The sequence below is a fragment of the Danio rerio genome, chromosome 7 (assembly GCF_052040795.2).
Source record: "Danio rerio strain M-AB ecotype USA chromosome 7, GRCz13ab, whole genome shotgun sequence".
Taxonomy (NCBI): Eukaryota; Metazoa; Chordata; class Actinopteri; order Cypriniformes; family Danionidae; genus Danio; species Danio rerio.
Window position 1 is genome coordinate 56,457,797 of NC_141027.1, and position 15,238 is coordinate 56,473,034.

Here is a 15,238-nt window from a genome sequence, read left to right on the forward strand (position 1 = left end):
TTATGAGTACATTAAGTTTTTGCAGATGATTTTTTTATAAAGACAGACTCAGACGCTACTTATCTAATTTAGGGAAACTAAAATTGCAGAAATGTGCATTAACAGAGGCAAAGTTACATTTACACATTACCAAACTATTTATACAAGACATGATGCATCATTTTTAGATGCATCTCCCTCCCCGCTGGACTCATTTAATGAAAAATTTAATGAAAAATTCTAAATCTGTTTGTCCTGCAAATAGAAAACTCTAAAATGTTGTCCTGATGGAAACACCGAATACAATGGGTGATCCGGGGTACATAACCCTGAGCTCTCTATAAAACATAATTACGGTAAATTACCATTGGACCAGTTTGGTTAAAACCCAGGATCTTGCCTGCCATCTTCACAAGGCTACTCAACCAGTCTTATTTGACAGACTCGAACTACCGTACCAAGCTACAATGAAGAATTTAATAAATTGTTTGTAAAACATTGTCATGACTTTCGGTTCCGGAGCACATGGAGAAGGTTGCTTGCGTCTAAGCTCCAGCAATCCTCCAAATAATTTTAAATAATTGATCATCAGATGTAATAATTAATCGTCAAAATAGCTCTCAAGAAATTCAAGAACACCATAAGCCTTCATAATGCCAAAAAACTTGAAAAAAGAAGGCAGATTACAAGAAGAGGTCGACGACGACCACGGCAAAGCTGGTCACACAGAGGAGACGAGGCAAGCTGTCAATAAAGGTGGCACAACTTCTTCAAACAATCAAGACATTATGCATGCTATAACAGCTTTAAATGCCTCAGTTAATCGAAAAATTGAAGCCTTTACACAAATGATTGCAGAATTGCGTATGATGCTGATAAGTCTCACAGAAAACATTTAGTCAATTAAAGAGGCTTGCACAGACTACGACGTACGCCTTTCAGCAGTACAAAAGCAGTGTGCAGAATTGGTGGACGAATGGAAACGACTCAGGAAAAAAAGTGATGATCTCGAATCCCGCTCCAGGCGCAATTACATTCGACTTGTGAGAATTTCTAAAAAGGAAGAAAGCGGGAGACCCACCAAATTCATCGCGGAACTACTCCCAAAATTGCTGGGCCCAGAAAACTTCATTAAACCAGTACAGGTATATAGAGCACACAGAGCGCAGCGAAGAATGAAAGATGATCGGCTGAGAGCATTAACCATCATATTACATCACTAGCATATGGAAAATTTATCATGAAGTTGGCTAAAGAGAAATCCCTGGAATACAAAGGAACAAAAGTGCACATCTTTCCAAAACAGTGTCATCATAGAGGTACAAACTCAAAACGTTTCTCTAAGATCAACCCCTAGATATTTATTGTCAACAATTTCAATGTTCAAACCCCTTAATAGTTGTTATACTGGGGATAGGAAAAGCCTTCCTGTAATCTAACTCCATGTATTTTGTTTTATTTATATTCAACTGGATAGAAAATCAATCACACCAGGAAGTAAATTCTTCCACAACAGGGCCATGTCCCAAATCCTGATCGTGGAGGAGACTCACGATTAGGAGTTTCAAAACTAAAAACAAGAATAATACATTTTTAACGTTTATATAATCTTTACTATGCAAATCCAATTACATCCACTTATCAGGTAAACAAAACAAGTCTTCTATATAATATAGCTACTAAAAGACAGAAAACATAACTTTACAAACTGTCTTGTAAATAAATCATAAGCGCATTTTAATATTACTGTTATTATTAATAATATTAGTGTAATTAATTTAAAAACTGAATTAATAAATTTACACAAGTAAAGACATAGAGTAAATGACTAAAAATCTGCGGATTTCTGTGCGCACAGGCACAGATTCCGTTTGGGCCTAACAATCACTGAATCATAGGCGTATTTTATGATATGACAGTTCCTGTACACCAGGGGAGCTCAACCCTGTTCCTGGAGATCGACCTTTCTGCAGATTTCAGCTGCAACCCATATCAAACACACCTGCCTGTAACTATCAAGTGCTGCTCAGTTCCTAATAATTGGTTCAGGTGTGTTTAACGAGGTTTGGAGCTGAACTTTGCCGGAAGGTAGATCTTCATGAGCAGCCCTGCTGTATAGACAATCTTTAGTATACATGAACAAAAGAGGTGAGAGGCCAATAATTCCTTAGTTATTATTCTGTATTGTTTAAATGAACATGTCGAAAATATTACACTAACGACTTGTGTTGAAAAATTAAAATGCTGTTGCTTTATGACCTTTTAAATACACCAGGAAAGGTTTAAGCATGCAACTGAAATATTTCATTCTTACTCGACTCAGTCTAATCATGTTTTGGACTTTCTTACCTTGAGATAATCCACAAACTCTTTGACTTCCATCTTGGCCTCGCGCATTCCTGCCACATCTTTGAAGCTAACACCTTTCCCAGACTTCCCATCAACAATGGTGAATTTAGCCATTTTCAACTGATTCTGGTGGAAGAGGCAGATGATTTTACATCAAAATACAATCAGATTGTAATCTCTTTAAAATGCATTACACGCTCTCTCTCTCTCTTTCTGTATGTGTTTGTGTGTGTGTGTGTGTGTGTCTTCTACTTTATCTGCTATAATTATCACAAAACTGCTTTTTATAGGACTTTTGTGGGGATATTTGGTCGTTAACATGGTTTACAAATGTTATACATTACACACTGTCAATAATGTTGATTTGCGATTACAGTAGTAAAGTTTCATCTATTTAACTCTACAATCTACTGTTACAAAAAGCTGTAAAAATGCTACAGTAAAAACCTGTTAACTGTTAAGTTAGGCAAGTTTTAATCATATTTATTTTAAATAACATTCCCAGAGTTCCCTGCATAATTTTTTGAAACCACTATGTCTTTTTATAGCTTTTTTTCATTATTAGTTATGTTTATTTAGCATTTTCCACTTTATCTAATGCTAAAAATGAACGTTCATCACATGACTTCAGTGTCATTTGTTACCATATTGGTGTTTAATAGATAAATTAATGATATTGAGCAACTTTTATATACTACTATTAAAAATAATATCCACTGCCTGTGTAAAAGTTTTTTGTGATGAGCTATGAAACGACTTTCTCCTCATCATTTGGTTTTAATGGGGTTTGTCTTTATTACAAAAAGTTTCACAATGTATATGCTAATAATTCAAAATTTTGTGTATTAACATTGTATAAAATAAAATATAGTAGTTTACTGTAAACTTAGCGCTTTTTTTAGTTTATTGTACATTTTACAGTATAATTACATTTTACTGTATAATTAAAATATTACCGTTATTGAGGGAATTTAAGAAATACGATATCAGTTAACAGATTGTTTTATTTAGATCCCAACTGTCTTCATTTAATGCCCTAATAACATATTGATCCAAGTAATCTTATCTCAGTGTGAGAGCCCCTTGGAAGTTTTCAAAAGCCCCCAACTGGGCCCCGACCCCTGGTTCTGATCCAAAGACCCAAAAGTAATGTAAATGGTAATCTTGACTTACAAATGCACTAAAGCCTCCGTCTCTCCCACCCATTCCTGCTAATCGGAAGATGTACCAGAGGATTGCAACCCCAATGGCAGCCATGCCAAGAGCATAAAGGGCACTGTGGAGGAAAATAAATTGTTATATTAAGTATAAAGGGTTATATTTTGTTATGCCAGCAGTCGATTTTAATGCCACTTTTAGCTTGCCACGTTTGCATGCTCTTTGGAAAAGTACAAATTACTCACTTCCCAAAGAAGCCTGTGCGCTTGTAGGTCACTGGTATTCTGTCTTTGGCATCTATATTCAGCTCTTCCTCCGCCGCTCTAAGCTTCTCCTCAAACTTGTCAATGTTGGCCACCTGCATTCGATACATCAGGGCAAGTCTCTACAACAGACAATGAGATATTAATAATAGCGTAAAACGACAATTATTTTAAAATTGCACAAGGGACTAAATGTACAGGGGGAGACACACCGGTCTGCCGAAGATGACAGCTCCAGGGTGAAGGTAGATCTCCACAATGTCACTCTCTGGGACCACCTGTACTCGCGACACCTCCCCTTTGGCCAACATTTCATTCACAAAATCGTTCCAGGATATGTTACCGCCACTGGTGTTAATAGAGTTGAGTAAGCTCATGATAACAGCGATAATAAAGAGTGTGCGCAGTCGTTCCCTGTACATCTGATCCTCCTGTTCTCGTCTCTTTTTCTCTTCTAGGGAAGAAACAACAAAAGTGAAGAATGCATAACTGATCTGGCATTAAGTTATATCTAGCATTGAGTTACTTGAGTCTGATTGGTCAACTTAGCGCATTGTTTTCCCAATACACATGATGTCATATGGATGTACCAAATTTGTGTATCATATACTGTAGGTTCTTATGTTGGTTTCTATTTAGATTAGTTTCAAAAAAAGTATAGATGAAGCAGAAATTCTTTGTTTTGTTGAGCATAACAAACTCACCAGCCACTTTATTAGGTACACCTGTCGAACTGCTCAATAACGCAAATTTCTAATCAGCCAATCACATGGCAGCAACCCAAAGCATTTAGGCATGTATACATGATCAAGACGATCTGCTGCAGTTCAAACTGAGCATCAGAATAGGGAAGAAAAGTGATTTAAGTGACTTCAAATGTGGCATGGTTGTTTGTGCCAGACCGGCTGGTCTGAGTATTTCAGAAACTGCTGATCTACTGAGATATCTCTAGGATTTACAGAGAATGTTTCGAAAAAGAGAAAATTGCCAGTGAGCGTCAGTTCTGTAGGCGCAAAAGCCTTGTTTAATGCCAGAGGTCAGAGGAGAAGGGCCAGACTGGTTACAGCTGATAGAAAGGCAACAGTGACTAAAATAATCACTCATTAACACCAAGCTATGCAGAAGAGCATTTCTGAGTGCACAACATGTCCAACCTTGAGGTGGATGGGTTACAGCAGCAGAAGACCACACCGGGTGCCACTCCTTTCAGCTAAGAACAAAAAAACTTCGGCTACAATTCACACAGGCTCACCAAAATTGGACAAAAAAAGATTGTAGAAATGTTGCCTGGTCAGATGAGCCTCGATTTCTGCTGCGACATTCGGATGGTAGCGTAAGAATTTGGCATCAACAACATGAAAGCATGGATCTATCCTGCCTTGTATCAATGGTTCAGGCTGCTGGCGTAATGGTGTGGGGGATGTTTTCTTGGCACACTTTGGGTCCATTAGTACCAGTTCAGCATCATGCTAACACCACAGTTCTTGATTATCAAGACATATTGGTACCACTGTATAATAACTACACACTATGAATCTTCTGTTTAACATTACCAAATAGTTAATTCCTTATCTGTTAAGCATTAACTCTACAATAACAGGCATTTGTAAGAAGTTTATAAATACAGCTACAAATGCTGTACGCTTGACTTAAAAGCACATTTATAATGTATTATAATTGTATTTTCATACAAACTAATTATGACATTAAGTATTAAATATTTTATCAAATTAAGTATTGCATTATTTACAAACCATTTTTATTCAAGAGTAGTTGGTGGCTTTTAGAATCACATGAGTTAGTAAACAATTAATAAATAATAAACTATTCAAACCAACATTTATTTAACTATTCAGGCATATAGTAATAATTACTATGTATGTTAATAAATGTTTTATTAACTAAACTTCATGCAGTTATACTAATAGTTAATTTGTATGATAATAAATGCTTTATTAACTCAACTTCATCCAGTTTTGTGACCTAATCTAAAGTGAGGACTATTTATGCTTTATAAACCCCCTATCAATGACTATTAAAGGCTTAGTATAAAAATAACAGAGTGTTAAAATGCGATTAGAAATAAATACAATTAAATAAAACTAGATAAAACAACAACAATATAATAATTTAACAATATATTATGATACAACATTCCAAAGTTATTTAGCACTGGTTAAACTAAACAATAATTTTATTTATATTATATCCTTAAATAACTGGTTTGTAAATACAATACTTAATTCAGTAATAAACAATTAATAAGCAATAAAGTATAAAAGAACAGTTATTAAGCGCATTATAAATGTGCTTATAAGTCAACAGTAGAGCTTTTGTAGCTGATTTATAAACTGCTTACTAATGTCTATTAATGTAGAGTTAATGCTAAACAGATAATGAATTCACTATTTGGTAATGCTTAATAAAAGATTCATAGTGTGTGTAGTTATTATAAAGTGTTATCAACATATTTTGTTATGTAAAAAATTGGTAGAGAGATTTAGAAAATACCTTCCTCTTCCTCAGGGGTCTTCCCTTTTCCACCCTGTTTGTTTTCATGTTTTCTGTTGGATGTGCTGAAGTAATGAGTACTGCCTGACAGGGTTAAAACATATTTCCATTATATAATGCACAAGACTGAGGTAAGGTTGGTTTTATATTTACACATTCATTCAGTGACAACTTTTGACATGTTTAGATGTCTAGATTGTTTACCATGGTACTTTGAATATTCGATTTCAAAACAACATCAGCATCTATTTACTTTACTGTGAGCAATGATGTTCTTTAATAGTCATAGACTGCTATTATGATTTCACTATATAGAATCAGCACTTTTCAGAAAGTATACTATTAAGGAGAATTCGAATGTGTGAAGATAAACCAACTTTACCAAAATATGCACCAGGATGATTTATGAACTAAACATGGAACAAGTATTAAGCTGCATAAGCAGTCGGAAGCTGCAATACCACATAGCTCAGCCAAAATATTCAAATAAGCCAAGTACTTACCTAAAAGTTTCCAAAGTTTTGCTTGAGTTGGGAGCAAGTTGTGGCGACAATGGAATTCAAGTCCAATAAGCCTTGGGATTAAAGGCTTTGTCAAAATGTCCTGTGAAATAATTACAGATAGGTTTATCTTTGAAGGAACACCAAGGTCATGCATATTCAGATCATAATAAATTAATAAAAAAAAACGTGCTTTTGAGATTTCCTGCGATTATTATATAGAATGTCATCAAAAACTACCAACAGACATGACTTGTCACATTTAATGCACTTAAAACTGGTCACACTATGACAAGCCAATTGAGGAAAAGTTGGTTTTATATTCACACATTTGGATGTGCTCCTTGATAATATAGCTTCAGAAAAGTATTCATTGCCAATTCTAAAGTGTTCTAAAGTATTCATTGCGAATTCTCTAGTGAAATCACATTAGCAGCCAATGGGCAGCAACATTCTAAAATGCTTAATGTAAAAAAAAAGCCTATTGTGGCTTAATGCAGCTAAACATCAACCAGAGAACATCCAAATTTCTGTCAAACTTTACTTGTAATTAACCCTAACTACTGTAAAAGGAACAAGTCACAATTCCATAGATAAAGTCAAAAACATCACAATAAGCATTTTCTCCCCCTTTAAAGTCTGTTATAAGAAAAAAAAAAGTGGCTTAATGGGGCTTAACAACAAGTGGAAAAATCAAATTTCTATCAAAATTTACTTTTGATTAATACTAACCACTAGCAAAAGTATGAGCCCAATTTCCACAGCTAAAGTGAACAATATTGTGCCAAGTGTTTCCCCCTATGTTGTTGTGGGGATGTCAATGACATGCACAAGCACATTCTTCTGACAGCTAGAGTTAGGGTTAGGGTTAAAATAAAATTTGATTTTATGGACAGCCTTTTTAACATTTGGTTTCCCTCGATTGTTGTAAAGTTACTTTAAGCCTTTGCTTATTATGGACTTCAATGGGGATAAAAAGTTTAACGTGATATTGTTGACTTCATCTAAACAATTAGGGCCTGTTCTTTTGACAATAGTTAGTGTTAATCACAAGTAAGGTTTGACAGAAATTCAGGTTTCTCTGATTAGTGTTAAGGTACGTTAAGCCACGTTAAGACTTCTATATGGAGAATGCCTAAAGTGATATTGTTCACTTGATACACTAAAATAAAAGCTTGTTCTTCTAACAGCAGAAAGTGTTTATGAGTATATTTTTATAGATATTTGATCATCTCCAGATGTTAAATTAAAAAATATTAAGCTCTTATAAAGGACTTAAATGGGGACATTGTTCACTCTATCCACGGAATCAGGCCTTGATAGTAGTCAGCGTTAATCACAAGTAAAAATTTATAGATTTTTGGTTTGCTTCACTTGTTGAGGTACATGTTAAGCTTTTTTTCATTTTAAAATAGACTTAAAATGCATAACGTGACATTTTCAGTCACTAAAATTAGACCTCATTCTTTTGACAACAGAAAGTGTTTGTCAAGAGTAAAATTTTTTAGAAATCTGGGGTCCGTTCTTCGTACCTCGCTTAAATTATCTAAGATGATTTGGCAGACCCTGGATCTTTTAATCTTGATAACTGATCTCTCGCTTATTTGGTTCTTCAAACAAGTTCGCGAATCAGATTAGAATGTCTGGATGAACTGATCTGAGATCGCTGCGTGTGTTGTTAAGGACAGATCTATCGATCCTCGAAATCATGATCAGCAATGCAACGATTGGCTGACGGCACAGCAGCGTAATGACATCATTCAATTATCCATGTGAGCAAAATTACATCAAATTAGCAGTAAACGGCTTGTTAAATATGACACGCAGTAACTTCACATTATTGTGAGCTGCAGGCTTTACACTTTCATTTGTCAAGACAAGAGTATTCATCATGTATTTCAATGCAAATCAATGTATTTAGTTCTACATTTAGAAAAGATTTTCTTTATTATAGTACAGTTTTTTAATCGGTGTAAAGAATAACTGGTTGTTTCCAAAAGCATTTTGATACTGGTAAAGGCGTCTGCAACTTTTGTGAAGCATCAAATCACTGGCATATTAACTGTCAAAACATGTTTATGACTGCATAAATGTATTATTGCTTTTAAAAAAAGTCACATATTGTGCATTTCTATTATACACAATTTGTACTAAAGCGATCTAAAAAGTTCATATCAATAAGTTTTCTCTTTGCACCACCAGGTGACAGTCTTTATACTTTCATTTCGAGGGTGCAGATTGCATACGTTTTATTAATATGCATAACTTTATTTATTTTATTAATGACTATAACTTTAAAAATATAGTTAAAAACTACTATTTTCCCAAGTGTATATAACTTTTACTGTAAGAAAATATCAGAACTCGGTACATACTTTCTGTATTATCTTTGCTTGAACTGAGCCGATCTAATCCTGTTTATATGATTTGAACCTGCTCCCGATCAGGTTGGACCTAGCAGATCTGTTGCCATGACAACAACTCTCGGATCAGCTTTGAAGAACGAAACGATCCTGGATCGTGTCAAATCGTCAATATCCAAATCCAGCTAACTGAGTAATCCACGTACGAAGAACGGACCCCTGGTTTTCCCTGCTTGTTGTTAACATACATTAAGCCATGTTAACCATATACTAGACTTCAATGGGGAGAAAATGTTTATTGTGATAAAGAATGAGACAATAACCATTTTTGAGATATATAGCGGTTTGTCAAGGTTTCAAAACAGTCAAAATTTTCTGTTATACCCGTTCCTAAGGTATGAGTAAGATTTATTAACTTTTATTTAGTTTTTTAGGACAACAGTATCTCCAACAGAAAAGATCTTCAGGTCTCTCAAGATCAAATAAACAATCATCTTTGCAATCTTATCTAAAAAGTAAAATTAATGTAAAGTTTAAACATTGCCAAATAACAGGAGTGTCAAAATACAAAATAAAATTAGATAAAAATAAACAACAACAATATAATAATTTAACAATATAATAAGATGCAATGTTTAAACTATACAGTGATTTTATTTTAGATAAGATTGCAAAAATTTATTTTTTATTTGAAGTACAGTTTCATTTATGTATCTTTAAATAAATAGAAATTAATAATGTCGTTAATGTCATTTTTCCTGTTTAGAATTTAACTGAGCCTTGAATTGTTATTTATAAGGGATTTATAAAGCATAAATAGTCCTCACTTTAGATTAGGTCACAATACTGCATGAAGTTGAGTTAATAAAGTATTTATTAACATACATAGTAACCATTAATATATGTCTGAATAATAAGAATTATAAATGTTAATTTGAATAGTTTATTAATCATTTAATAACTCATTCTGAATTATATTAAAAACCTCCAATTACTCTTAAACACAAATGGTTTGTAAATAATACAATACTTAATTTAGTAATAAAAAATAAATCATGTAAGCCAAGAATAGAGTATTTGTGGCTGCAGTTATAAATTGCTTACTAACGTTTATTAATGTAGAGTTGATGCTTAACAGATGATGCATTCACTAGATTCTAATGCTTAATAAATGATTTATAGTGTGTAGTAGTTTTTATAAAGTGTTACCAATATTTTACATGTTTCTTAAAATAAAATATATTGTGTTCAAAAAGGGGGAAAAGTTTTTGTTTTTACCCAGACATTTAAAAAAATATATTTTTTAGAGAAGCAAATACAATACTGTGAAACTATGATATCTTTATCCAAGGTTATCATGTACCGTCAGAATCTTATACAGGCCCATGCCCAATTGTGATGTTTTTTACTTTATCTATGGATTTGGGACTTGTTGTTTTTACAGAAGCTAGGGTTAATTACAAGTAAAGTTTGACAGAAATTTGGGTTCTTTTAGTTGATGTTTAGGTACATTAAACCACATAAAGTTTTTTTTTTTCTCACTTTAAGCATTTTAGAACGTCCCCAGCCAATGACTATCAACGTAACCATTGTTTAGTCTAATAAATAGTAATAATAATGTTTTGAAATCTTATTTACGACTGATTTCATACCGAATATTGAAAGTAAGTTATCATAGTGAATTATCTAACCAACTTTACCTCAATGACAAGCCAGGCCTCTTTGCTGTAAATTAGTTAACAAAATATTTAAATGACCAACCTGAAAGTGTCCTGAGTTTAGCCCTCGTGTCTTTGGAATCACTAAAGGCGTCACATTGCTCTTTATTAGCTTTCTACTGTTCTGAAAACAGCTAAAACGAGACGACAGCGACCAAAACCGTTTGCTATAACATGTGTTTCCACGCTGCAGAAGTAGCGCTGCCATGTTAAAAACCGATGTATCGATTCGCTTGGATCTAAGACATGCTATGCCAGAATAAAGACCACTCTTAAACCTGACCTCTTTCAGGCGCTGCTTTCACAGAGCTGTCATAGTGATTATGTAGCAGGTCTTATCAAACGCAGACAAATTTAAGGTTAGCGGTTAATAACATGCACGTCTTCTGTTTGGATATACCCGATTAAATCAAACGTTGAAATAAACAGAAACTTCCTTACATTATACGGTTAGAGGGACATTACAAGTCTCTATTAACTACAAAAACCGTGAACTCTAATGTTGTTTACCGCATAGGCTTGAGAAACATGTCTGCTGAACTTTCACCTTTAGAATCAGCCAATCGCGGATGAAAACAGCTCTTGCGCTGGCTAATGGGAAATGCAGTTCTGCTTGAAATTTTATAACCAAAAAAACTACAAATAATTCAAACTGGGCATGCGCAAAGATTTTATTTTATTTTTTTATTAGTTTCAAAAACAGTTAACAATAGATTGCAGAAACTTTGAACACGAGAAAAAAAAATACGGAGATGGTGTTACAATCTGCATAATACATTTTAAAGAAGAGAGAAAGAAAAACAATAAACATAAATGAAAGAAAGAAAGGAAGAAAGAAAGAAAGAAAACTATATAAGGTTATACACTAAAAGCGATTTTTGAATTTTAAAATATTTTATAGCATTTTATGCCCATTAAAGACAAAATATATGACTTATAGTCAATTAAAAAATAGCCAGAATGGAGTATTTTCCAAAAATACTTTTAAATAAAAAAAATTAGTCATTTTAATAAAAAGATTAACAACGTACTAAATGTAAGATTTAGAGTTGTAATAAAAAAATGATGTCAAAAGTATTTAAACAAATTTCTAAATTTGTCCTTTCTGAGAGATAGATATATCCTAGTTTGGGTATCTTTGCTCTAGATTATGGAAAGTGATTCATGCTGATTTCAATTAAATGTTGAGCATCTGTATTTATTTATGATTTTAAGAAGTCTAAAGCAAATTTTAAAAGTGGGGTATTTGTTGAATTTTATTTTTCGTTTAGACAAAGATGTTTATTTACTTAGGCAGAAGATTTATTTCTGTACACTGCAACACCCAAAACATTAAGGTAACACAACCCATTTAGGAAACAAATTGCAACAAACCATTTACGTTCAAAAACCAATAATAATAATTACTGTGAACTTAATCCATTTGTGTAAACAGATCAATTTGAGCACAGTAAAATCTGATAAAGGGAACTCAAACCAACTGAGTGCTGTAAAACATAATAAGTTTAGAGAACTCAAACAGTTTAAAAAATAATATGCGAGTACTGTGAACTTACTCCATTTAAATTGAAGTAATGAGGTATTTAATTAACTTATTACCTTTAACACAAATTCAAAACTCTTTTCAAGTGAGTAGAATTAACTTTCAGTCAATTTTGAATTAACTACACTCATTTCATTTGATAAAGTTGACTGTTGAGTTTTACAGTATGTGTGTAACATTGTGGCTGTCTTTTAACAAGAATTATATGTGATTTTTCTTTTTCTATGAAAAATGCATTAGAGTTTGAAATTATTTGTTTTTCAGTAGAACACTGTAAAGTAAAATAAACAAACAAATAATTATAATATTTACCAAATAACCTAACATAAAATAATTACAATAGTTTTAATGTACAACGATCTGCATTAAAGTTCTCAAAAAAAAACAATCTTATTATCTTATTATGAAAAATGTTTCATGCTTTTTAAACTTTTTTTGTGTTGTTAAATGAACTTGATGGGCTACTTCTACAAATCAAATCAAATCACTTTTATAGTCACATCATCAGCAGCACATGTGCTATGATGAGTGGAAAGCTTAGGTGCTGGCTCCAGACAGTGCAAAATACAGACAGTGCAAATACAACGACAGTGCAAAATACAGACAGTGCAAATACAACGACAGTGCAAAATACAGACAGTGCAAATACAACGACAGTGCAAAATACAGACAGTGCAAATACAACGACAGTGCAAAATACAGACAGTGCAAATACAACGACAGTGCAAATGCAACAACAGTGCAAAATACAGACAGTGCAAATACAACGACAGTGCAAATACAACGACAGTGCAAAATACAGACAGTGCAAATACAACGACAGTGCAAAATACAGACAGTGCAAATACAACGACAGTGCAAATGCAACAACAGTGCAAAATACAGACAGTGCAAATACAACGACAGTGCAAATACAACGACAGTGCAAAATACAGACAGTGCAAATACAACGACAGTGCAAATGCAACGACAGTGCAAAATACAGACAGTGCAAATACAACGACAGTGCAAAATACAGACAGTGCAAATACAACGACAGTGCAAAATACAGACAGTGCAAATACAACGACAGTGCAAAATACAGACAGTGCAAATACAACGACAGTGCAAATGCAACAACAGTGCAAAATACAGACAGTGCAAATACAACGACAGTGCAAATACAACGACAGTGCAAAATACAGACAGTGCAAATACAACGACAGTGCAAAATACAGACAGTGCAAATACAACGACAGTGCAAATGCAACAACAGTGCAAAATACAGACAGTGCAAATACAACGACAGTGCAAATACAACGACAGTGCAAAATACAGACAGTGCAAATACAACGACAGTGCAAATGCAACGACAGTGCAAAATACAGACAGTGCAAAATACAGACAGTGCAAAATACAGACAGTGCAAATACAACGACAGTGCAAAATACAGACAGTGCAAATACAACGACAGTGCAAATGCAACGACAGTGCAAAATACAGACAGTGCAAATACAACGACAGTGCAAATACAACGACAGTGCAAAATACAGACAGTGCAAATACAACGACAGTGCAAAATACAGACAGTGCAAATACAACGACAGTGCAAAATACAGACAGTGCAAATACAACGACAGTGCAAATGCAACGACAGTGCAAAATACAGACAGTGCAAATACAACGACAGTGCAAAATACAGACAGTGCAAATACAACGACAGTGCAAATGCAACGACAGTGCAAAATACAGACAGTGCAAATACAACGACAGTGCAAATACAACGACAGTGCAAAATACAGACAGTGCAAATACAACGACAGTGCAAAATACAGACAGTGCAAATACAACGACAGTGCAAAATACAGACAGTGCAAATACAACGACAGTGCAAAATACAGACAGTGCAAATACAACGACAGTGCAAATGCAACGACAGTGCAAAATACAGACAGTGCAAATACAACGACAGTGCAAATGCAACGACAGTGCAAAATACAGACAGTGCAAATACAACGACAGTGCAAATACAACGACAGTGCAAAATACAGACAGTGCAAATAAAATGACAGTGCAAAAATACGGACAGTGCAAATAAAATGGCAGTGCAAAATACAGACAGTGCAACATACAGACTGTACAAATACAACGATTATGCAAAATACAACAGCATACTCCCAAAAAAACAGGACAATGTAAAATTGTCAGCGATATGTACAATGAATAGTTGTCCACATAGTGGTAGGCAGTATTGTTTCTAGTATGGATTGGTTAAAGTGCAGTGCATGCTGCACTTTGACCAACCCAAGAGATATTAATTTTGTGTTCTAAATGTAGGCATGACACAAGGTTTATTTCTCATTTACTGAATGCTGGATGAAGCTGTGTTATTTAAATCAGCAGGAAAGACAGAAGAAGAAAAAAACACTTGTTAAATTGCTGTTTTTTATATTTATTAATAAAACTGAGAGTGAGTTTATAAAACCATGAATGATTTCTAAGTGATTTCTTGCAGTTGAAAAGCATTGGTTATGATAGTTTTTACATGTTTTTTTTAACCTTAAAACACTTTTTAACATTTATTATTATATAAAATTATTCTTTGTATTGACACTTAATTATTCATTCATTCATTTTCATTTAGCTTAGTTCCTTTATTCATCAGGGGTTGCCCCAGCGAAATGAACCGCCAACTCATCCAGCATAAGTTTTGCACAGCAAATGCCCTTCCAACTGCAACCCAGTACTGGGAAACATCCATACACACTCGTTTACACACAAACTTATACACTACGGCCAATTTAGCTTATTCAATTCACCTATAGCACGTCTTTGGACTGTGGTGGAAACTGGTGTCCTGACATTCACCCATCAG

The 15,238-nt window shown here is 33.9% G+C and overlaps 1 protein-coding gene across 3 annotated transcripts in view; it reads right to left on the bottom strand.

Moving 5' to 3' along the window:
* Nucleotides 1–11,434, bottom strand: part of spg7 (SPG7 matrix AAA peptidase subunit, paraplegin) — a 37,555-nt gene extending 26,121 nt beyond the window's left edge. For 2 of the 3 annotated variants that reach the window (XR_015496285.1, XM_087261921.1), the window contains exons 1-7: nt 10,885–11,434; nt 6,764–6,863; nt 6,261–6,344; nt 3,962–4,203; nt 3,732–3,871; nt 3,502–3,604; nt 2,329–2,454 (exon numbers count right to left, since the gene is read on the bottom strand). Coding sequence is in view for 2 of the 3 variants with exons in the window: in XM_087261921.1 (XP_087118047.1) it covers nt 2,329–2,454; nt 3,502–3,604; nt 3,732–3,871; nt 3,962–4,203; nt 6,261–6,344; nt 6,764–6,863; nt 10,885–11,049 (960 nt within the window). In the remaining variant the exon portion in view is untranslated. Of the gene's footprint in view, nt 1–2,328; nt 2,455–3,501; nt 3,605–3,731; nt 3,872–3,961; nt 4,204–6,260; nt 6,345–6,763; nt 8,273–9,340 lie in introns of all 3 variants that reach the window. The other variant, XM_087261922.1, reaches the window with a different exon arrangement.
* Nucleotides 11,435–15,238: the final 3,804 nt, after the last annotated feature.